The 25,868-nt window shown below is 41.9% G+C and overlaps 1 protein-coding gene across 1 annotated transcript in view; it reads right to left on the bottom strand.

Annotated features, from left to right (window-relative positions):
• Window positions 1-25,868, bottom strand: part of ttc28 (tetratricopeptide repeat domain 28) — a 135,159-nt gene that overhangs the window by 108,024 nt on the left and 1,267 nt on the right. Inside the window, exon 2 of the mRNA XM_085794275.1 lies at window positions 20,552-20,914. Within this exon, the coding sequence (XP_085650401.1) occupies window positions 20,552-20,914 (363 nt within the window). The remainder of the gene's footprint in view (window positions 1-20,551; window positions 20,915-25,868) is intronic.

Below are 25,868 nucleotides of genomic sequence, written 5' to 3'. Positions count from 1 at the left end.
GAGTAAAAGGCTGTTTTCAGTTTATGTATTTTAATGGATGTGGTATATATGTTTATTGATACATATATTTATATATATTGATATGGATCAATATGTAGTGTATAGTTATAAATTGATATGGATAAATATGAGGTATATTGATACGAAGATGATGGGTAGAAAGGGGCGGGAATTTTAACAAGTGCGTACTTCTTCCTACTCCTTTTTCAAACTTGTGTATATTATGATTTGATGATGCTTATATAATTATTTATATATATAAAAAATGTATTATTTTTGTTCATTTTCGACATGTTTGAAATAAAATTCATTCATTCATTCATTCATTCATTCATAGTAACAGTGTTCATGCTGCCAACTTCCTCTACACTGAAAACAGCTGAAACATCTGGTCTAGTGGATGAGTTCTCCACCCATCATCATCATCACCATCACCTCCATCACCATGGTGACAGCTAATCATCTCCATGGTCTCCCACCTCTTCAGTCTCTGATCTCTGAGCCAGAAACTAAATGTGTTGATGCTTCACATCCAGTTTCACCTCCAGTTCCACCTCCCACTCCCTCCACACCGAGGAGCTTTCAGATAAAACATCACCGGCTGCTGCCTCCGTAAAATATCACGGCTGCTGCTTCCTTCTCCTCTTCCTCCTCGGTGTGAGCAGTGACAACCAACAGGACCGAGCTGAGCAGCTGTCAGACTGAACATGCTGTCAGACATCAACATCAACAGCTTCAGAGCTTCGTCTCTCTGAGCTTCATCTCTCTGCAGCGCCGCCTGGTGGCCGGAGGAGAGATGAGGAGGTTCCGTCACCTGGAGGAACTGGAGAACCAATCACAGACGAGCTGTTCTACATAGACAGGCTACACTGATGGAGTTGACCATGAAGAAGAAGATGAACTCACAGTTTCATCAGTTTGTAACCTGACACCGACCTCATGGTGGCGCTAGAGGAGCCACAAACATCTGGTTTCACCTCATTAGATCCAACAACTGTTACTGAGATGTTTCAGTCTGGACCAAACGCTTCACTGACCAGACACTGCACTCCCTCAGCTGGTGTTAGATTACTGTAATATATATATATATATATGAATCCTCCTCCTCTGAGTCAGACCAGATGATCTGCATCTCTCCTCCAGAATAAACCGCTTCACCCTCAAGAAACAAGTTTTACAGGAAACTCAGCGCTGCGTTAGGACTGAGAGCATCAGACGGTCAGACTGAGCTTGTCTCAGAGCCTCAGACTAAACGTCAAATAGACTAACCCTCACAAAGAGATTAAACAACACAGAGAGATTAAACAACACAGAGAGATTAAACAACACAGAGAGATTAAACTAGATTGAACCTCCCGTTGTGTCAGATGTAAACTCTGACTTCTGAAAACCTGAAACGTCAAATATTTAAACATTTCTGCACAAAAAACGAGTCAATTTACAGCAGCAACATCAGAGAGGAGAAGAGTTCTGCACCTTCTCCTTCATCACAGATACATGCCAATCAATCAATCAATCAATCAATCAATCAATCAATCAATCAACCAATCAATCAATCAATCAATCAATCAATCAATCAATCAATCAATCAATCAGTCAGTAGTTTCAGTCCCATCAGTGACCCTGAGCCCTGAACAGAACTCGTCTGTCTGAGGCTGTTGATCCCTGACTCACAGATCTGTTTCCTCTCTATATGCCATCAATAATCAATAATCAATCATCAATAATCAATCAATACACGGACCCTCTGTGGCACCACTGCCATCCTGACTGAGACTTCCTGTGGCTCTAACAGAGACTTTCTTCATCTGTGAGGAATGTGTTCATGTCTAATCCCGCAGCACCCTGACCCCCTAAAACCCTAAAACCCTAAAACCCTAAAACCCTAAAACCCTCCACTCAGAGCTGCTGCTGCTTTATGAACCGGTTCAACCGGAGCTTCTAACGGAGCTGTTACCGGGTTTGTTACCGGGTTTAAACCCTGTTGATCCGGATCAGTACCGGTCAAACATCCAACACATTCCCGCTCCAACTTCAGGAGCTTTAGGAGTCCAAGTCAGAAACACTCTCACCTTCTTCCTCGGCTGCCACTTCATCATGTTGTTAACCAGATGTGATGTTTATCATCCAGATGTGATGTTTATCATCCAGATGTGATGTTTATCATCCAGATGTGATGTTTATCATCCAGATGTGATGTTTATAATCCAGATGTGATGTTTATAATCCAGATGTGATGTTTATCATCCAGATGTGATGTTTATAATCCAGATGTGATGTTTATAATCCAGATGTGATGTTTATAATCCAGATGTGGCGGCGTCAGAGCCTCGCGGTGTCCGGTGTGGAGCGGGGCGCGCGCAGCGGCAGCGGCAGCATGACACCAGACTGCACGCGCTGAGCGGAGCAGGAGGAGGAGAGGAGGAGAGAGGAGGGAAAGGAGGAGGAGAGAAGAGGAAGAGGAGTAGAGGAAGAGGAAGAGGAGGAGGAGAGAAGAGGAGAGCAGGAGGAGTTAGTAGAGGACAGGTCCTTCAGGTCCGGTAGAGACGCGGGAGGAGGAGGAGGAGAGGAGGAAGAAGAGAGCAGGGAAAGGAGGAGAAGAGGAGTAGAGAGGAGGAAGGAGTCAGTAGAGGACAGGTCCTTTAGGTCCGGTAGAAGCCTCGTGAACCAGTTCCTCCTCCCGGTCTCTGAGCTGCAGCTCCGACAGCTGCGACTGGACTGAGAGAGACAGAGAGAGCTGCTGCTGCTGTAGTAACACTACACTGTTACACACACACACACTCACACACACACACACACACTCTCTCTCTCTCTCTCTCTCTCTCTCTCTCTCTCTCTCTCTCTCTCTCAGGGCCGTTGCTAGGAAGTCTGGGCCCCTGAAACAATACTAAAGTGGCCCCTCCCCCCAGACTTTTCCACTTTGTTTTCTTAGACTACATAGCCTACGTATTATCATTTTTTATTGACTTTATTTTGATGCTAATGCAGCGTTACTATGAGTATCAGTCAGGGTTTTATGTAGAATAAATCAGTCATAAAGATCAGACTACTGGGGTTGTTGTGGGTCCCACTGGGCTCTGGGCCCCTGGAGTTATCACCACCTTCCTCCTCTATACGGCCCTGCTCTCTCTCTCTCTCTACTGAAGTTACAGAGCAATAATCTACATCTACAGGAGGAAGAGGAGAATGTTTCAGCTTATCTATTTCACTCATCTACATGTGAACTTGTATTGATGTGATAGTTAGGATGTATAGCCTACCGTCTCTCTACTGTTTCTTCTAACCTGGTTGTTTTTATTACACTATTTTATCTGTTTATTTCATTGTGGCCTAATGATGTCGGCTACATCATTTTGTTCTTAATGCAAATGTCTGTATGACAATGAAGACATCAAGATTCATTATATGTCTGTCTATCTATCTATCTATCTATCTATCTATCTATCTATCTATCTATCTATCTATCTATCTATCTATCTATCTATCTATCTATCTATCTACACACAACTTCCTGTTTGACCCCAACAACACAAATAAAACAGGTCAGAAGTGAAGTGAAGCTGCAGAAAGGGTGAGGGTTAGGGGGGTTAGGGTTAGGGGTTAGGCAGCCTCCCAACATGTTGTTATTAGCTCCACATTAATGGAGATGTGAGACATGTTGAAGTGTTTTAATGAACAAGTAGCTGTTATAAAGCCTCATGAGGAGGAGGTAAAAGCAGCTGACCTTCAACATGAAACCATGTTGTAGAGTAAAGTGGTGCAGACAGGGTTGTGTTGTGTTGTGTTTCCTCTGGGATGTTGCAGCAGATTTAAGTGGTTAATTCATCAGACTGATTAATCCTCTGTCTGTTAGAGAGGAGAGGACGGTGTAAACAGAGTTCACCGGCTCACACACCCATTAAAACCTTCACAGCCATTTAAACCTTCACAGCCATTCAAACCTTAACATGCATTAGTAAAAACACCACAGTCTGTTTCAGTTTCAGTCTCCTTCACTCTAAAGTCTGAACCTGGTTCATGTCCACTGTTCCCTCTCAGGTGTTTTACTGCTCCACCTCTTTGCCCAGAAGACAAAAAAATTTGCACACTCAAATTTCCCCGACTAGTTTCCTGTTCATTTCTCCCTAATGTGGCTTCGAATTGTTAAATCTATGACCTTAACTATGGTCTGTAGTGCAGCTACCATTTAAGTTTTTGCTTGTGAATTATTATTACTGTTCATATCAAGATGCTTCTGTGCCAAGAGTTGATGACACCAACTTGATGTTAGTTATTTTTTTCATATTGTTAATATGGCAATAAATGCAAAATCTATTTTGCCAAAACAATATTGTATTTTGTAACTGACCTAGATATGGAGCAGCCTAGGTAATGTTGTCAAAATAATCTGTTATTAATCATTATAGTAATAGCCGATAGTATTGATATGTGGAGTTGTAGAGGTGAGGTCAGAGCACCAGCATGTGGACGTTCTGTCTCACAGTCGCTCCAGCAGCTCATCAGGGAGTTGAATTTCTGCTCAGGACTTTTGAAAATTAGAGGGAACATTGTTCATGACCATGTGATGTTCAGTCTTCAGCTGCACGTTGAGTTCAATGGAGCAGACAGACATGCTAACATGCTAACATGCTAAACTACACTTCACCTCCAGCTCCAGTTGTTCAGAAGGTTTTACCCCAAAGTCCTGACAGACACACAACAACCACAGAGCCTCTACTGCACGAAGTATTAAAGAATATAGTCGTATTATGTCAAATTAAACAGCAGAAGCTGGTCCACAACCTGTAAAAACCATGTTTATATGACTCAAACACAGCTCAAACAACTAAACATCAACCTTCATGAAGCAGCTCTGTGTGGACGCAGTCGCCACATTTCTGGCTTGTAAAAAGTCTCTAAAAACAAGCTGCTTTTTAATATATAACTATGTATTTATATGTATAAATATACTTATTTTAGATATAATGAGATTAGTTTTGACTAGAAATGAGACAATTATTCTTGGTAGATGTTGAGTTTTTGCAGCGACGGAGGAGATCAGAGCAGAATGAGACGTTTATTGTTGTTGTCACTCAGGTGCAGCAGAAAATCTGAGGCTACTACACAGTGTGTGTGTGTGTGTGTGTGTGTGTGTGTGTGTGTGTGTGTGTGTGTGTGTGTGTGTGTGTGTGTGTGTGTATTGTATTATACTGTAGTATTGATCACAGACTGGTCTTATTCTCTTCAGTGTTTCAGAGTTCAGCTTCTTATCATCATCATCATCATCATCATCATCATCATCATCACAGAGAACATCATCATCACATCCTACGTTCTGCCTGTTTGATGCAGCATTTTAATCTGATCAATAAAGTTTTGTAATGATCTTTAAAACATTGATAAATATCACTGGTAAAAACAAAAAGGAGAAATCTACTGCAGCTGGTTGGAAACAGACGAGTGGAGAATCAAACAGCATCAAACCTGTTGGAACCTCTGGACTTCAGGTCTGGAAATGGATCAGTAAGCTCAGTGTCTAACCCTGACTCTGCAGCTGCAGCTTCTCACCACGAGCTGCTCAGTTTCTCTGTTCTACGTGATAATAAACTTCAACATGTTGAAGCTGCTGCATGAACCATGTGAATAATAAACTGAAGCTGCAGCTGCAGTAAACTGTCTCTAATCTGAGTGTGTGGAGTGAAGCTGCAGACGTGTCGACTTCTCTCACTCTGATAATAATAATAACTCCTCTGTTACTTAGTGAAAACAGCTCATGCAGCTTCTCAAGAGTTTTATTAAACCATGAATATGTGGTTTCATTTATCAGGTTAAAGATAAGACGACACAGAGCATCAACTCTATCAGATGCTGAAGTGCTGAAGCTGCAGCAGCTCAGCGCCGTAGCAACGCTCGCCGTGGAAACCAGCCCAACAAATGTTTCTTAAAGCATCTCTACATGTGACAGTCATTCTTTTCTTTTCTTTTTTAAACACCAACACAAACACAACTCATTCATCACCTGAACCACATCTGGTTTTATAGGAAGATTATAAATAAAAACCACTGCTGATTAAACATCGACATTATCCCACAGAAACTGGTTTATAAACTCTTCCTGAGTTCAAATATTCTTAGGAATAAATATCAACATGTTTTCTTTGCATTATTATTATTCAAGGTCTGAAAAGACTTGATATTTTTGTTGCTTAGACTAGTTTAGTCATTAGCCAATAAAAACTCTAAATGACAATATTTTTAGAAATGTTGTCGGTAGTTGGTTGAGTAAAATTCTATTTTGTTTTGTTTTGTTTTATTCTAACACAAACCTATAAATAGTAAAACCAGAGAAACTGATCATTTTGGGAGTGGTCTCTTAAGCTTTTCCAGAGCTGTATGTATAGTATATAGCATATTTAAACATCCTGTAAATAGTATCTTTGTACCTTGTGTGTCCTCTGTCTCTATGGAAACCGTCTTAGTGGAGAGATGTCTGAAAATATTGGCCATCCCATAATATCGGCCCCATATCAGCATAAAACTGTAATATGTCTCCATGGCGTCATCAGAGTTTCTGCTGATAATAAAACCTGACAACATAACAACACAACAACACAACAACATAACGCCTGGTTTATATCATCTTCATCTAAAACACAAACTTTTTATTTCATTCTGATTCCAGAGAAGAAAAGAAGCTGCAACCAGTTTGACAAAGATATTAAATAAATCAATAAAACTACTAGTGGTGTCGGCTCTGAAGCTGAACGATGAAACCTGGAAGTCTTTCTCTATGAGGATTTATTATATTTATATTAATAATAATAATGATATATGATAATAAGTCAGAGTGAGAACAAAGCAGCCGCTCCTCCACTTCACTCCACTTCACTTCACTCCACTTCACTTCACTTCACTTCACTTCACTTCACTCAGATCAGTTACTCAACAAACTCAACCAGTGTCTCTAACCCCCCTAACGCCCCCTAATGCCCCTTAACCCCCCCCACGCCCCCCAACCATAACCCTAACACAAAACAAGAGAAAACCCACAGCTTTGCTCTCACACACACACACACAGTCGTCTGAGTTTATAAATCCTGAGAACAATTTCACACCAGAAAAAGATAATCCATAATAATTTGAAGCACTGTTGCCATAGTGATGGGCTGGTGGCCGCTCGGCGACATGAAGCTGCAACAAGTCGTTAATGCAGAACAACAAGAAACAACAAGAAACAACATGAAGCAGAGAAGGACAGAAGAGAAGAACTCTCAGGTTAAGTTCAGTTAAGTTAAGTTCATTTATTTGGTCCCACAGGAAATTTGTGCTGGACACACACGCGATGGACGCGATGAACGCCACAACTTTCCATTAAAAGTCAATGTAAATGGCGCGATGACACGCGATGGCGCGGCCATCGCGTGTCATCGCGTCCATCGCTTGAAGTTGAAAAATTTGAACTTTTCAAGCGACATCGCGTGACGCTGTGCCGCGACATCCAATCAGTGTTGATATTCAACCACGTCACCGACACAGCTGCAGACACACATTTCAAACATGGTGGAGAAGAAGAAGATCACTGTGGCTGTAGTCTCACTCACCAGACCCTTCAGAGAACCTGTGGCTGTGTAAAAAAAAAAAAACAACAACCCAGGGGCTGTGTGTGTTTTCCTCAGATCAATAATATACATCCATGGCCGTTTCCTGGAGCTTTAAGACACGACGTCGTACTTTCACCGCCATCGTAATAAAAAAGATAATGCCTGCAGAGGGTCAGAGAACCTACAGCTTCCTCCTTGGGAATATTTCACATGTATTTATATTTATTAATATTTCTTAGCCATGGTTGATGAGAGAAAGAAAATAGCGGGAGGTGGGTTGCATCATAGCGCCATGAAGCCATGAAGCGATGGTGAAAAATGTGACAAATGTGTCAAGCGGCGCGATGCTCGCGTTACAGGCGATGGCATCGCGTCCATCGCGTTTGGTGTGAACGCACCGTGGAGCATCAGATGTCGGCAGAACTCTCTGGTTCTTGATGTCACACGTCTGCAGCTTCAAACCAACACACCATTCTGATTCTCCAGTTTAGGAAAATCTATCAATCACTCAAACTTTATTCCTATAGAACTTTTTATCCACTTACAAATGCATCACAAAGTCTTCAGGATGTGGTAGAAGTACATTCTCTACGATCTTAGTTGTCATGGTTACAGACATACGACCTTTAAATGCTCACGTATGATAATGGACACAACATGAAGTGTTGGTTACCATGGTTACCAGACAGAAGCTGAACTGGTTTTATTGATGTAAAAGCTGAAGGAGTTTGACCAGTGACGGTGCAGAGAGACGGGGGGTTGGGGGGGGGGGGGGTTAATGTCCCGGTGATGAACCGTCCTGTCAGACTGATGCTGCTGTTATTATGGTCTGTATGAACCTCATCCAGAGAGTCAGTGAGTCTGAGTGTGAACCTGCTCCTGTTACAACCTCCATCACACTCACACATCACACACACACACACACACATCACATATCACACACATCACATATCACACACACACCACAGAGTCCCAGATACGTTGTAACAGGCCGGTTGAAACCATCAGTCCCGTCAGACAAAGGGTGACGTCGTCAGCGTCTCACACCATAACAACCCCACACAAAACATTTAAATACACAAGATTCCTTTGCTTTCAGTCGTCGTCTGTATCTGCACATATTCAGTTCACGCCAGCATCTGATGAAGCCAGAAGTCACGGTGCCCCCCCCCGGGTTTAACCACACACCCTCCACCAGTCAGTCAGTCAGTCTCAGTCAGGGGAAAGGCTGATCGGTGATAGGCTGTGTAGCTGTGGGCGTGTGTATGAATGAACGTGGACGTGGCTTGTTCAGTCAGGAGGTTCAAGTCACAACTGGAAATAACTCAACTAGAACTAATTAAATCCACTGTTACTTTTTATTCAAGACCCAGATGATTATTATTATTATATTATATTACAGTTTTTCTCAGTTGCTAAAACACTAAACCCTGTTGTCTGAACCAAATTCTCAGTTGCCTGAACCCACTGATTGAATCAGTCTCTTTTGGCAAAACCATCAGCACTTTTCACCTGTTTAGACTTTAACAACTCACCAACACATTTTCATTGTGATGCACCTGTGTTGCATAATGCTGAGCACAGGTGGCAAAAGTCAAACACAAGTAAAGCACAAGTTTCACCGGTTGAACACAACAACTCAAAATTGATAACACTTGTGTCCAATGATGTGAGGGCACATGTACTGTAAGCCAGTTCAGGATGAAGTCCTGTGGCCTGATCCAGTACAGAGAAATGATGCTGTGGCTGAGTTGTGCACTTCTCATTTCTATACTTTTGTACTTTATTTTTACGTAGGCTTACTGTATACAAGTGCTAAATGCACAAGATTTCTGTTTGTCTTTGTACTGTACAACTGCTACGTGTAAATGCACAAGATTTCTGTTTTTTGTAGCCTACTTTTTTTTTTACTATGTACAAGTGCTAAATGCACAGGTTTTTTGTTTTGCAAGAGGAGAAGATGAGAGGTGACAGGGTGAAGAAAGAAAGGATGAGGGAGGGAGGGAGGGAGGGAGGGAGGGAGGGAGGGATGAACTGGGCAGAAAAAAAGAAGGAAGGAAAAGGGGATGAAATGGATGTGGAGAGGTAAGGAGGAGGGTGAAAGAAAGGGAAGGAGAGAAGTGCTACAGTGTAAATGCACAGGTGTTTTGTTTTGCAACATGCATTTAGCTACAGTGAAGGATAAACATTTATTTCTACAGCTTCATGTGCTGAGCTTTGTGTTTTCTATTTTTCTATGTAGTGTTTAGTGGCTGCTCAGTAGTGTTTTTAATTTTGATTGACTCGGGGCACGATTTGACAACAGAGTTCAGTTTTGGGCACAGATTGAACTGTTTTGAGGTCAAAGTTTGGTTTTGCAAGAAGAGTCTGAGGTTTTGTGAATGTAGCTTGAAAATTGGGGTTTGTGTTCACAGTTTAGAGAAAATGAGAGAAGCTTTCGAGAAATGTGTCTTAGCAATCGAGAAAAACTGTATATTATATTATATTATATTATATTATATTATATTATATCATATTATATTACATTATATTATATTATATTATCATTATCCAGTGACTGAGAGACTGAGGGACGCGACACGTCTTCTGTTACTGAGTTGGTCTGGATGGTGAACTATCAGAGTTTACTGGTGGGAATGCACCTTTAAAGAACAATTACAGTTTTTCTCAATTGCTAAAACACTAAACCCTGTTGTCTGAACCAAATTCTCAGTTGCCTGAACCCACTGATTGAATCAGTCTCTTTTGTCAAAACCATCAGCACTTTTCACCTGTTTAGACACATCTTACCAACACATTTTCATTGTGATGCACCTGTGTTGCATAATGCTGAGCACAGGTGGCAAAAGTCAAACACAAGTAAAGCACAAGTTTCACCGGTTGAACACAACAACTCAAAATTGATCACACTTGTGTCCAATGATGTGAGGGCACATATACTGTAGCTAGTTCAGGATGAAGTCCTGTGGCCTGATCCAGTAGAGAAATGATGCTGCAGCTGAGTTGTGCACTTCTCATTTCTATTTTTTTGTACTTTATTTTTACGTATATGCCTACTGCAGACAAGCGCTCAATGCACAAGATTTCTGTTTGTCTTTGTACTGTACAAGTGCTATGTGTAAAATGCACAAGATTTCTGTTTTTTGTACCTTTTTTTTCTTTTACAGTACTATGTACAAGTGCTAAATGCACAGGTTTTTTGTTTTGCAACATGCATTTAGCCTACAGTGAACAATAAACATTTATTTCTACAGCTTCATGTGCTGAGCTTTGTGTTTTCTATTTTTCTATGTCGTGTTTAGTGGCTGCTCAGTAGTGTTTTTAATTTTGATTGACTCGGGGCACAATTTGGCAACATAGTTCAGTTTTGGGCACCAGATTGAACTGTTTTGGGGTGAAAGTTTGGTTTTGCAAGAAGAGTCTGAGGTTTTGTGAATGTAGCTTGAAAATTGGGGTTTGTGTTCACAGTTTAGAGAAAAGGAGAGAAGCTTTACAGAAATGTGTCTTAGCAATTGAGAAAAACTGTAACACACACACACACAGCCTCTGAGCTGCAGCGTGTGAAGTCTCATGTGATTGGGTCACGGGAGAGACGGTGTGAACAAAGGCAGTGTGTGTGTGTGTGTGTGTGTGTGTGTGTGTGTGAGCAGTAGGGCAGTGCTGCCCTCTAGTGGCTGCAGCACTAAACACACACACACTCTGTAGATGTAAACTTGTGATTCCTTCTGTCATCTCTGGAGAGCCAGCTCTGGTTATGGGATGTTAAAGGGATAGTTCACCCAAAATTGAAATTGCAATTTCAATTTTGGGTGAACTATCCCTTTAATGTGTCCGCCCAGAGAGGTGCGGTTGCAGAGCAGCTGGTTAATGACAGGCTGAAGCAGCAGCGCGGCATTCTGGGTAAACATCTGGTGGCCTTCACTTCACTGACCTGATTCCAGCTACGACTACACACAACAACATTAAAGGCTCATTACACCCAACTCACAGAGAAAAAAGCAAAACATTCATAGACAAAACAGTCAGGTCGGTCCGAAAGGAAGAAAGAAAGAAAGAAAGAAAGAACATGAGAAAGAAAAAAAAAACATGAGAAAGAAAGAAAAAAGAAAGACAGAAAGAAAGAAAGAAAGAACATGAGAAAGAAAGAAAGAACATGAGAAAGAAAGAAAAAAGAAAGACAGAAAGAAAGAAAGAAAGAAAGACAGAAAGAAAGAGCATGAGAAAGAAAGAAAAAAGAAAGACAGAAAGAAAGAAAGAAAGAAAGAGCATGAGAAAGAAAGAAAAAAGAAAGACAGAAAGAAAGAAAGAAAGAAAGAAAGAAAGAAAGAAAGAAAGAAAGAAAGAAAGAAAGAAAGAAAGAAAGAAAGAAAGAAAGACAGAAAGACAGAAAGAAAGAAAAAACATGAGAAAGAAAGAAAGAAAGAAAGAAAGAAAGAGCAGCACTTCTGACTGGATTTGAATCATAAAGAGAGAAAAGTCTCTAAGAAGCTGAAAGAAGACGAAGCTGTTTGTCGTCTTGACAGCAGCAGGTTGTGTTACTCTGAAACTGAAGAGGATGAAGTGAAGCAGAAGTAAAGACTCTCTCTCTCTGTGTGTTTGGGACTTCATTAGTCTGGACCTCTTCTCTGACCCACACTATGACACCGCCACCACACACACACACACACACACACACACACACACACACACACACACACACACACACACACACACTAACACACACACACACAGACACACACACACACACACACACAAAGACACACAAAGGAATGCTGCTTCTGTTATTGTCTTTAAGTGCCAGACTCGGGCCAAGGCCTCGCCAGGGTTTGAAAAACAAAATAACAGCCGTGCGAAGCAACACACACACACACACACACACACACACACACACACACACACACTAACACACACACACACAGACACACACCCAAACAGCACTTCCGTCCATTCTCTGTGACAGAGGGAGGAAGCTGAGTCTCAGGCTGCTGCTTCGCCCTAAAGACTAAAGACTCTAGTTCACTCTGCTCACCACCACTACAACGTCTAAATGAAGCAAAGAGAGCTAAAGCTGTGTAATCTTCCCTAGGAGTTGACCTATGGCTAAGCCACGCCCCCAAACGCCATGAGCCAATCACAGTGCACATAGCTAGCCCATACACTGGGACATTCTCTGCTTCCACGTCCATTGAAATGCATTGCAGTTAGTTTAGTTTAGTTTATTAGTTTAATAAGGGACAATGTGCAATTACATTAATCATTTAAAGGAGAAAAATGAAAAGATGGTTGCACCAGATTTAGCTCCCAGCTCATTTCCATCTGTAGTCCCTACACATAACATAAAAGTAGTAAAATACACAGAATACAAGCTACTATACAAAGATGAGGCATAAACACACACAGTTAGACAATGGCACTTAGACAACAACATGTATGAGGTAGGCAAAGTGCAAAGTGCTCATAGCAGCAAGATGGTGATTGTTATATACTGTGTGTGTGGTGGACACATACAGTATCAGTACAGTAACTGTATGTAGTCAGTTTTCATTGGTTTTTATATGTTTTTTCTTGACATTTTAAGTTTAAAATGGTCAAACGGTGTTCATGGGGTACATGCAACTCTGACACTAGGTATCCTGAGAGGCTGGGGGCCACGGGGGGGATTTTTTTACCTTTTCCCAAACCACATCTCAACCGAGAGAAGTGTCTGCTCTGGATAAAGTTATGCAGTAGACCACAACACCAACTAAACGTGGATAAACTGAACAAGGATGTCTACATCTGTTCTAAGTTAAGTCAACAACATATTTGAGGCAACATATTGTCAGAGATGTTTAGATGTTAGCCAGTATCACAGCTAAGCATAAAGTCCGCTAGCTTAATGCTAACGTATAATGTAAAACTCCATAGACAGGCTAACAGAAGTTAGCCCGTCGCTATCGGTGTTTCGCGGCAACCGACAGCCATAGCAGTAAAGCTAAGTGAAGTTTTGGTGACTTCCAGATGATATTTAATCTTTCTGTCTCCTGTGAAATGTCTCCTACTGTGACAGCTGTTGCCATAGCAACTGTCACCCAATGTTGACTGTTTGTCCGAGTGCGTGGAGGGGGCGGGGCTTAGCCAGAGGTCAACTGGGACACCACTTGCTACGTCACTGCATAGTTTACGTTTGGGCACATAAGCGACTGCGTAGTTATGTTTGCACGTACGTCGCACCATAACAACAAACCAGCAGCTACATGGAGTTAACGGTTGCGATAGTTTATTTGTCATTCATCATGACAAATAAAAAATGCTGCCATGTTATAACTTAATAAAAGAAAAGAAAATGTAATGCAGACTGATGTGTTGATTGTAAAACATGTATTTCTTGATGTAAATGTGGTGGTTTGTGTCCGTAGGCTCCAGAGCCCCGAGGCAGCGCTGCTCTTCTGTCCAACACACACAGGAAGCTTCACTTTACATTCACACTAACTAATGCTACTGATACAGCTGTTAGATTTCATCACTGAGACCAACATTTATCTCCTAGAAATACTTTAACCAGCCGGTGGTAAACCTCTAAAAACCTGCGGGTAAGTTAATTAGCGATGGTTTTCTCCCCCGGGATGAGGACGGAGGTTGGCCGGCCGAGCAGCTCTGCAGACCGGTCGTTGCTCCACAGGTGGAGCTTCACTTCTCCCAAAAACATCGGAGCAAACGTCTAAACAGCCTCATGTGGATGAACCGACCGCACATTGGGATCTAAACAGTTACTTTATCGCATGACAAAATATTAAAACTTAACAAAGTGACGTAATAACAGCGCTACAGCCAGAAATAAAACAGCTGCTGGTTGCCACTTCAGAGTGTAGAGAAGCAGCCGTTGGTGAAACGTGGTGTAAGTGAAACACTGCACTTTTTAAACGACTCTTTCTTTCACACCATTAAATATGAAACTAAGAGTCGAGTGTGTGTGACCTCACAACCGCCATGTAAAGTCTATTAGGAACTGATTAAGTCTCACACAACAGTCAGCACTTTTCTTTACTGCGTCTTCACCAATAAGAAGCTGAAGAAGTGAAACTTCTCTGTATAATGCAACACAGCTCGTTCATATTCATTTCAATGGGAAAAAACAAACAAGGGAAATGTAAATGAAGAGACTCCTTAACCCAGAAAACAACCACACAAACAGAAAACCATCGACTCATCTGTCTGAATCTCCACTTCCACAACAGAAACTAGGCTTTCTTCACACAACCATGTGTTTATTTAATGTTTGATGGTGCGAGCAGTAATCTTTATGACTTTAACTGAAATGATGAAGAGTAGATGTGTAGTTTGTTCAAGAGGCAGAGATGATGTTCACTGTAACACAACCAGACTGTTGTAACACAACCAGACTGTATCTCTACACTGCCCAGCCTCGTTAATCCTTCCTTAATGATGTTCAATCAACCAACCAACCAACCAACCAACCAACCAATCAACCAACCAACCAACCAACCAACCAACCAACCAACCAACCAACCAACCAACCAATCAACCAATCAATCAATCAATCAATCAATCAATCAATCAATCAATCAATCAATCAATCAATCAATCAATCAATCAACCAATCAACCAATCATTCAACCAATCCACTTAAAGGATAATTTCCGTTTTTACATCATAAAATCTGATCATTTCCTCCCCCAGATAACTTTGGTGTCATTCCAAGTGGTTGTGATGAAATGAGCTCCAGCCGAGAGGCGCGTATATCCGTATAATGGAGTCTACAGGGTCTAAATAACACATTATCTGCAGAGAAACTCCTTCATTTCACCAAGATTTAGTTCTGATAGGCTAGTGCTATTCCCCTCTGAGTCCGGGGTTAGCTGTTATCAACATCCGGGGTCTGTAGGTTGACCTACTGACCTCTGACCTGGATGATGTCATCTCTGAGCGCCACACAGCGCGGCTCATTCTGATAATAATCATTCTGCTTCGGCATTCGGGTCCATTTTTATCTCAACTAGCCGGAGCTTTAGTGAGTCCAGGTTGAGGAGCCCAGCAAACACGGACGGACCCGGACCTGTTCGAGAGAGCCCGATTGGGTCGTTATGACGTCAAATCACAACTAGTCCGATCAGGCCCAGAATATGACCCTATCACAACCAATTACTTGCGCACGGATCGAGAGTGGGGTCGTGATCGAGTCATATAATGACCAGTCAGAGACTATATGACCATATCTCTAAATATATTAGGCTAATGTATTTATTTATTCATGTGATGTGGTAAAAAACGTATTTGCGACATACAGTCAAAGATAAACCGTCTTTGATACAGTCAAAGATATTCAATATTTGATATTGATTGCGACCGAGTTTTTTTTTCAATCAAACTTTATTAACATAAACAAACATGACATTATACAAGCGGAAACAACAGTGAAGTACAGGGAGTGCGTAATAATAAAAAGAATCACACAAAAGGAGCACACAACCAAGTCTTCTTGGTGAAAATCATGGATGTATGGTGAAAATACAAAAAAAGGTGAAGTGGGCGTGATCTGACCTACGACCCAGCACGTGATGCAATTCTCCAACACGCACACACTGTGCTGTACGGTGCTGCACGGTGAACGTCGATCAACAGGATTCAGCAACTCAGCGCGAGTAAACCAGCTCTGTAAGTAACCTTTTCATGATTTCGGAGTTTGATTGAAGTAAAAAATAATACTGTTGAAAGTGGTAGCCGAATTAAGAAGAGTACACACACACTCAAAAAAAACTAGGCCACAAAGGCCTGCTAGCAGCATTTGACCGCACTCAGTCCAACACAGCGAGGCTGAGAAAATAGTCATGTAAGTTCCTTGACTATACTGTTTTTTATGTTGAAATAAGCCAAATAGCAGATAAGAAAATACACACCATAATAACTAACTATTTCGTTATTTTCTCGCCGAATTACGAAAACTAGGTCGTTGACTAGGTGGCGAAGGCCTGCTGCTAGATGCTAACAGCATTAGCGCTTGTTGCAGTTAAACTGGGCCCCTCCTCTCGGGCTGTGTGGCCTCCTGCCCCAGACAGCAGCAGTTCATGAACCATTTTAATGAACTGATTCTAACTTATTCAGTACAGTCAAAAGAACTGCTGTGTGTCTCAAGCAACGCCATGTAAGTTTCACATGATGGCCTCTCACAATTACAGACACTGGCTTAATTTGAAATTGTTTTTTGCATAAGGCACAATATGTGAATATGTGTATTGTTTGTTGTTCAACTGTGAATTGTGCTTTGTCAAATAAAGCAACGTTTGATTAATGTAAGTAGTATGTAAGAATTAGCATGGAGGTTTATGTAGAAGGGTAAACCTTTTCAGTGTACCATAACAGTAGTACTTTATTTCAGTGATCGCAAAGGCAAGATGGGTGTAGCTACATGCAAAAGTTATACTTTTCATTTAACACTAATGTCCCATGCAAAAAAATTGTATACTTGCTGAAAATATAATGTAATTAATTACTTTTCACATTGTGCTAAATACTATAGTGAGGAGATCCCCAAGGAAAAGCCAGCAGCCAACCGCTTCCTTGACCTCACCAAGGAAGAAGGCGGCTGTTGGCTTGCCAGGGGGCACATCACCAGGGAAGAGGGGGAGCCAGAGGCCAACGAAAAGCACCGGCCTTCCCAGTGTCCCAAGAAAGTAAGTATAGCCATGCATATACAATGAGTTGAATTGTATAAAAATGTAATGTTTTTGAGGTGATTTGATTGCATCAATAACGAGATCCCCTCCCATCTGTTGTCTGTTACATCCTTATATTGTACTCAAGTGCTCAACTAAAATATTGAATTGCCATACTTCCTCAAATAGTAGCCGGGGCCTTTATTTACACAACTGCTCAGTATATCTGGCCTTTTTTTCTAAATACCTCAGTTTCTTTTTACACGTCAGTGACTAATCTCATCGTTCAGTAGCTCATCTTAATCTTTCTCACGTGCTGGTCTCCTCGCTGCGTGGTCGGACCTAGGTCTCTGTCTCCGTTGTGCACACTGTAGCACTTTGCTCCCATTCAGGTCAATCAGAGCATTTTCACAGCGTGTACAGCAGTCCGAGCAGAGACCTGTCGTCCTGCGGTGCAAGGCTGTCTCTCTCTGACGCAGAGGATGAAGTTAGCTTCACTCCTGTCAGTCTTCACAGATAGTCCAGAAAAGTTGAGAGATTTTCTGATCATATTCTTGTCAGTTTGTTTGTTTTGACCTGGCCTTAATATGAAAACCAGCTATTATTTAAGGAAATATGTTAAAGACACACATTTTAGTTGTAATAAGATGCATTTTCTTTGGAATTACTTTTCAGAATTTCAACGCAAAGTCATAAGGAAACTTCTGGATATTGAGGACATCCTTCACGGCCAAAGCGTCCTGTTGCAGGTGGGACAGGTGTATATGGTGGTGGTATTGCTGGCAGTAGCTAGTCTGTTGGGTGGTCTTTGTCTTTTTTGCTGCATCCGGACCGTCCTCTCCACCTCAAGTGTTTGGGTCCCATTGAGGCACAGGCCCAATTCCAATCCAACCCCTCATGGACTCACTGACTTAGAGGCGCGTTCACGGGAAGTTCATGAGTGTGTGAGGGCTGTTCTGTTGTCAGATCATCAAGTCAGTGAGTCAGTGAATGAGCCCTTTCTGCCCCCTTACCGTAAGTCAGCACCGACGCTGACTTTGGGTAGGGGAATTACCCACAGTTCATAGCGTTGTGAAGTCAAATACAGGGGCAGCCTTCTGAACGTGAGTGTAAAAAAAAAAAAAAGTAAATAAACAAATGCAGTCAGAGAGCTCTGCCGCTCTCTTTATTGTTAATGTACAGGAGCGAAAAAGAAAAGTAGAAGAAGTTTACTGTCAGTATTAACGTGTGCAGTTTGTGATTATTGATGATGATTTGATCAGATCTGATCCAGGAACATTTTGTTTTGAGTCTGCCCCCCTCACACACCTTGTGCGTGTTGAAAGTACGGTAAATTATCAGTCCACAACATGTTGTTGTCATGGTAATGTGTCGTGAGAGTGTGTAAGTGCTGTTCCATTCATGTTTACAGCATCTGGACCCTCACAGACTCTCACACTCTGACGTCACATAAGTCAGTGAGGGTTCAACCCTCGAGTCTTTAGGGGGTGGATTGTAACTGGGCCACAGCTGCCATCAGGTGTTTTGGTGGACGGCCATGCTCACCAGTTCTCCGGGCTTGACGTTGCACTTTTTAAGTGCTGTTTTCATCTGGTCTTTAAATCGCTTCTTCTCTCTTCAGTACATGAAATTCTGATGTTCTTTATGCAAACTGAATAAAAACAATGCTACATGAAAACTCAGCTTTACCATCATTTTCCCAGTTATTGCCTCTTGTTCTGAGTTTTATATTGTTTTGTCTTTCTTCTATTTCAGATTGCTCACAAACAGCCTGATGGCTAGCATGAACATGAGGGGGAGGGGGATTAAGAAGGCCTTCTGGCCTACGGCTCTACATGCTGTTGTCTTGGGTAATTACAATATTGTTTGTTATTAATGTTTTTACTTTACTAGAATTAAAGTTTTCAAACTCTGACATTGTTATTGATTTTGTATTACAGATGCCATCAAACACAGGGTCATCACAGGGACAAGTCAGCTGTTGTCATCAGCTGTTAAAAAACATGCCCCAGGAAGGTCTGGTGGAGGGGGTACGACAAAAGGAACCCGGCAAACAATGTGGCTTTTGATACCCCTTTGGCGTCATTTGCAACCCTCTCCTCTCCCCATAACACTGGCGAAAGTTAAATAAAAGTTTTATAATGTTGAAGTGAAGGTTTTTTAAATAAATGTTTAGTTTCATATTTTTACACAAGTGAGTATTTTTAATTGATTTTGTAAAATGTTGTTTGTTTCATTAGTGTTGTTGTGTTCAAGGTTGTTTTTGTTCATTTGTTTAACAATAAATAGTTCAGTTTGAATGTGTTGTGTCTTCAATATTGTTTATATTTTTCAAAAAATATTGTAGCTACTGAAATTAATGAAATGCTACATTTTGTAAAATATGATTGGTCATCACGTAGCCTATTGCATATTGCCTTAACTTGGACAATGATAGTGTAAAATGAAAAATTTGATTTGGCACTTTTCTCTCGCTCTGGATGTTTTAATATGACGCGAACGTTATTGCTTTTCAGCAACGTTTAGTAATAGGCCAGATCACAGCTGATTAGGGGGACATTTGGACGTCACTTCCAGGACGTGGTCACCAGGACGTCCTCTCGACGACATAAATTTGACCGGTAAGTGGTCGGTCAGGGTCATTAAAAAGCCGTCGAGGTGACGTCCTGGTGAAGACGTCCTGGAAATGACGTCTAAAACATCGCCAATTTGGCCTAGTCCGGAACGTCACCGAATGACGTCAGCTCGACGTTAACTGGACGTCATTTGGCTTGCTGGGAGAGGAAGCCTGTGGAAGCTGAACTTCATCCAGCTGCTCATTTTGTTCTGACAAGTCACAAACACGTATAAACGAACCGGAGCATTAGCATTAGCAACAAGCTCAGAGATGACATCATCCAGGTCAGAGGTCAGCAGGTCAACCTACAGACCCCGGATGTTGATAACAGCTAACCCCGGACTCAGAGGGGAATAGCACTAGCCTATCAGAACTAAATATTGGTGAAATGAAGGAGTTTCTCTGCAGATAATGTGTTATTTAGACCCTGTAGACTCCATTATACGGATATACGCGCCTCTCGGCTGGAGCTCATTTCATCACAACCAGTTGACACCACACTGACACCAAAGTTATCTGGGGGAGGAAATGATCGGATTTTATGATAGAAATAAGGTCCAGATTGTTAAAAACGGAAATTATCCTTTAATGGGAACATCCACTCTCCTGCTCCATTAAATCCCTACCCCGCTCTGCTGCGGAGCGTGTGATTGGCCGAGGCGTTCTGCTGCGGAGCGTGTGATTGGCCGAGGCGTTCTTACCTTGGGCCACTTGGGGTTGAGCAGTCGAGCCTTGATGGCGTCGTCGAGCGCGGCGGCGTGCTGGCCGAGCCGCAGGTTGGCGGCCGAGCGGTTGCTGTACAGGATGCAGTTCTGAGGGTCGGCCGTCAGCGCGTCGCCATAGAGACGCACCGCCAGCGCATACTCCCCCTGCTGGCACGCCGCGTTGCTGCGCCGCACACACTCCAGGAACTCTGCCTTGCTGAGGCCGGGGGGGCCGGGGGGGCCGGGGGGGCTGCAGCCAGACGGCCGGCGCTGCTCCTTCTTCATCACAGGAGAGGAAGAGGAGGAGGAGGAGGAAGGAGCGCTGGTGGTTCTGCTGGAGCGAGAACCAAACAGGGAGAACTGGAACAGAGAGGGAGGGAAGGGGTTAAACCAACATCCAGCCACAACCCCCCCAATATTCAGATATGCTCAAAATGTCCCCCCCACTATATAGCCAGCTGATTTAAAAAATAAAAAGGTATCCCATGTGTTAGTGAATTTACTTTCTGGACTACAGAGCAGCTGAGTAGCTGCACCAGCTACATGTTGAAATAAAATACATATCTAGGCTGCACTGGAATAGAAGCTGCAGGTTTTCATGTTGTAACATGAGATATTTACACAGAAGGACAGTAGAACTGTGTCAGTCTGTTCTGGTTACCTCCTCTCCTCCATGTGCATCTGTTGACAACGAAGCCGGTGAAACATCAATAAATGGAGCGGTGGATAACGTTACATAACATATACGATGTTACGGCGCGTTACTCTTAACCGTCATAAACAAGAGATTACAGGTTACGGAGCTGGGACACTGGGGTGGGGAAAAAAGTAGCGGCTTATAGTCCAGAAAGTACGATATAGTATATACAGTGTATATATATAGAAAGAGAGAAACTTGGTCCCTCCCAATGTTGACTCCATGGTTACGGCCTTGCCATCAATCAATAGATAATTGATCAGTAACTGGTCCATTCATAACTTCAGACACTGTTTTTCTCCCTCAGTATCTTTGGTTGGTTTTACTTTTCACAAACCAAAAACAAAAAGCAAATGAACTCCATGTTTGATTTATTTATGTTTATAGATGATTAGTTTGTGGTTTTCTTTCATATCGTTGTAGAAGTAGTTTTTCTAGGTTGTAGGCTACTGTATAACGAGGCGCTGCTGAGATGGTTTGGAACTTAGGTCACGATTTAAGTTGATTTTATGGATGAATGGACTGAGCTCTTAGAAACAGGAGGAGGAGGAAGAGGAGGAGGAGGAGGAGGAGGAGGAGGAGGAAGAGGAGGAGGATGAGGAGGAGGAAGAGGAAGAGGAGGAGAAAAATGACATAAAAGGTTGAAAACAACAAGACCAATGAAAAGAAAGTTCTGCCACTTTTAAAGATCAAGTCAACAATAACCATGTTGTTTTGTGTTGGTTTGAATAGTTAAAGGGATAGTTCAACATTGTGTTTTGTGTTGTATTCACCACGCTATGAGATAATAACACAACGTTACCACACAGAGTTGTTTTAGAGGGAAATACAGAGACTGATGATGAAAAACTGTCCCTGAAGGCAACGTGCATCAGTGGTTTTACATGAATTTCCCTCTAAAACAACTCTGTGTGGTAACGTTGTGTTATTATCTCATAGTGTGGTGAATGTGCAGCTCACAACTTGTCCACCAGAGCGTTGTGGAGTTGTTGGATTGTGTATTTGATGAGTTTGATGATGAGGGAAACCAAGAAATCCCATAATGAGCCTCCATAGCGTAGCTCTGAGCAGCTCACGGCTCTGCTCCACCGTTCTAAAAACAGCTTGCACCAACAATTAAAGGTAACAAACCTACTGCTCTGTCGCTCTCTTTGCAGTGCAGCCGATGCACCAAGTTCTGAACTTTATTTCTCTTATCTTTTGCCTATGTGTGCGAATCGGGTTGTTTTTCTTTTGCTTTGTTCTGAAGTGAAATAAAGACGACTCTACTTGAAGATCCATCTTTTCCAACGTCGTGTTTTGAGTTTATTTTACTTAAATGGAGAAGGAAAAGTCCAAATAGGACGATATATAAACGTTCAATATCTGTTGTTTTCTTCTACAGAGGAAGAGGAGGAAGAGGAGGAAGAGGAGGAAGAGGAGGTTAATTAACATGGACCAGGAACTGTTTTTTATTCCAAACCATCGAACCACCTCCCTGAGGGTTTTAGGTTTGATGCTTCAGTGTGTCGATGCTTCAGTGTGTCGATGCTTCAGTGTGTCGATGCTTCAGCATCTTCCATTAACACATCATGAATCAGTGTGAGTCTGTCAGTCGCTGAAACAACAACACTTTCCTATAGAAGCTGTTACACAAGTCAGGAAATAAAACTGAACTCTGAACTGCAGCCGCTCATTTACTTCATCCATCTGGTCTGGTCGTGTAGTTTTCTGGCTGAAGCTGAGACTGAATCTGAAGCTGAATCTGAGTTCAGCGCTGCTGCAGCTTTAACATCCAGCCCTCTCTCCCTCCCTGATCTGGTGTTTCCAAATTTGTCTTTTCACCAGAGCGCACACCAAGGCCTTCATTATCTCTCTCTCTCTCTCACACACACACACACACACACACACACACACACACACACACACACACACACACACACACACACACACAGACAGACACACACACACAGATGTTTGATACAGACTTCAGCTGTGCAGCCTGACTGCAGAGATTCCTTCAGCTGCTCTGACGATAAGAAACAAACAGTCTGAACTCTGAACCCTGACAGACGTCTGACTGGTCAGATGTAGTTCACATAGTTTAAAGGTTCAGTTCAGGTTAGTGGAGGAGCTGATGAAAGAGTCTTTTAGTCTAAAACAACCTCAGATCGGGTTTATATTATTAACTATATCAACTATATTAACTTTACATTAACTGTGTTGTTTGGTACCACTTTACTGTAATAGGTATTCATCAGATTGACATAACACTGTCATAACCATCAGTGAATCCTTCTGACAGCTGTGGTTAAGTGTCATTCACTAAGTTATGTCACTGTTGATGCAAAGTTGACATTGTTGGAGATGTTTTTGTTATGAGAACTTGACATAAAGACAATTTAAACTGTCATAGCAGACCTAATGGACAAACTTTAACAATGATGTCAAAAACATCTCCAACAATGTCAACTTTGCATCCAAAGTGACATAACTTAGTGAATGACACTTAACCACAGCTGTCAGAAGCGAACCCTTCACAATAAAAGTCCTGTGACTCCTCACAGCGAACCCTTCACAATAAAAGTCCTGTGTGACTCCTCACAGCCCAGCCAACCCTTCAGAATAAAAGTCCTGTGGGACTCCTCACAGCGAACCCTTCACAATAAAAGTCCTGTGACTCCTCACAGCGAACCCTTCACAATAAAAGTCCTGTGTGACTCTGTTTCCTACAAGTTGAACTGAAATCAAAAGGAAATTCTTCCAGATATGAAACACTAGAATCATTAAAGTTTCTTTCTCTCTCTCTCGGCCCCGAGTCCGAGTCCGATCTCTGTGAGGAAATTACAGACTGATTTATTTCCCAATATAGAAATGGTTTCATTTCCTTCTCCACACTGTAACAAACACAACTCCATCATGTTCTTCTAAATATACAGAGTCTAAAAATACCAGAACGTCAGTAAACACCCTCAAGGTGTTTAAAGGCCAGAGATTCTGCAGGAAGATGACGGCCTCCATGTCTGTTCAATGTTAAATCCAGCAAGGCAAAGCAGTTTTATCTGTATAGCCTGTTTTTACCACCAGTTTGTCTCAAAGGGCTTTACATCCCATCATAACAACATCCTCTGTCCTTAGACCCTCACATCCACTGAGGAAAAACTCCATGGAAAACCCTTTAAACAGGGAAAACCAGGAGAAAGCTCAGGGTGAGCAACAACAGGTTGAAACTGTTACTGAACTAAACATATCATAGTTATATATGATCATTTATCCAGCAACTATACACAAACAGGACAACCATGTCTGACAACACACAATAAATAAGTATACTGTGTACCCAGTGCACTACATTTAAGTCTACTGATTGAAATATCCCATATGAGACAGCAAGTGTAATCCTGCATCCATGCGACTAAGACTCAAGGTTCAAGTCCAACAACTAATAGAAACAAGCAACGGACCAGGAAAAAACAACCTTAAGTAAAATGTTTGTGATAACATTTTAATAACAGATTTCATCCGTTCTGTGCAGCGTGCTTCTCTTTAACCACTGAGCCGTGTGGTTATGAAACACGACGACTGTGACGCAGCAGAAAGAGTTTTAAGACGTTTAGAGAAATAAACACAGAGAACCATGGATCATGAGGAGCCGAGGTGTAAATCTCTGAGCTGATTAGTGCAGAGAACATGAAGAAAAACACACACTTTACTCAACGCAGCAGGTTTGTGTGTCTGCTGTTGTGTTGCAGTGTTGTTTAAACAGAAGTAAAGCCTATGGGCAGAAACTTGTGCCACCAGAAATTGAATTTGAATCATTTATATTAGAATTTGAATTGCTAAACTTGAATAATTGAATTGAAAATTTGAATTTGAATCACATAATTTGAAATTGTATTGTTTAATTTGAATCATTGCATTGAAAAACTGTTTCTGAATAGAATAATTTGAAATTGAAATCCAATTAAATTTGATTCTCACTGAAAATCCAACTCTCTCACAATTCAAATTCAGTTTTCCAAATTCTGATTCAATTTCAGATTCAGACATCCGGGTACTTGAAGGATGAAGGAAGAGCATGGTGCTACACACACACTCACACACACACACACTCACACACACACACACACACTCACAGAGACACACACACACACACTCACAGAGACACACACACACACACAAAACCACACACACTCTTAAACAAAACCACACACACTCACACACACTCACACACACACACACAGAGACACACAGAGACACACACACACACACACACACACACACACACAGAGACACACACACACACACAAAACCACACACACTCTTAAACAAAACCACACACACACACACTCGTGCAGTCAGTTGAGTGTAGAGTTGACAGCGCTGCGTCACTCAGGACGTTTCACTGACACTTTGTTATCACACGTGTCACAGCTGCTTCAACACAACAACACACACACACACACACACACACACACACACACACACACACACAACAACACACACACACACAGATTATAAATAAATAAACGTCAGGGTGTGTGAACAGGAGTTTGTACAGGAAAGAGTTAGGAACACACACACACTCTTACACAAAACCCCACACACACACACACACACACACACACACACACACAC

Source organism: Trachurus japonicus, chromosome 12 (genome assembly GCF_045865225.1).
Source record: "Trachurus japonicus isolate A0001 chromosome 12, Traja_1.0".
Taxonomy (NCBI): domain Eukaryota; kingdom Metazoa; phylum Chordata; class Actinopteri; order Carangiformes; family Carangidae; genus Trachurus; species Trachurus japonicus.
Note: the sequence above shows the minus strand (reverse complement) of the source record. Positions and strands in the feature narration are given on the sequence as shown.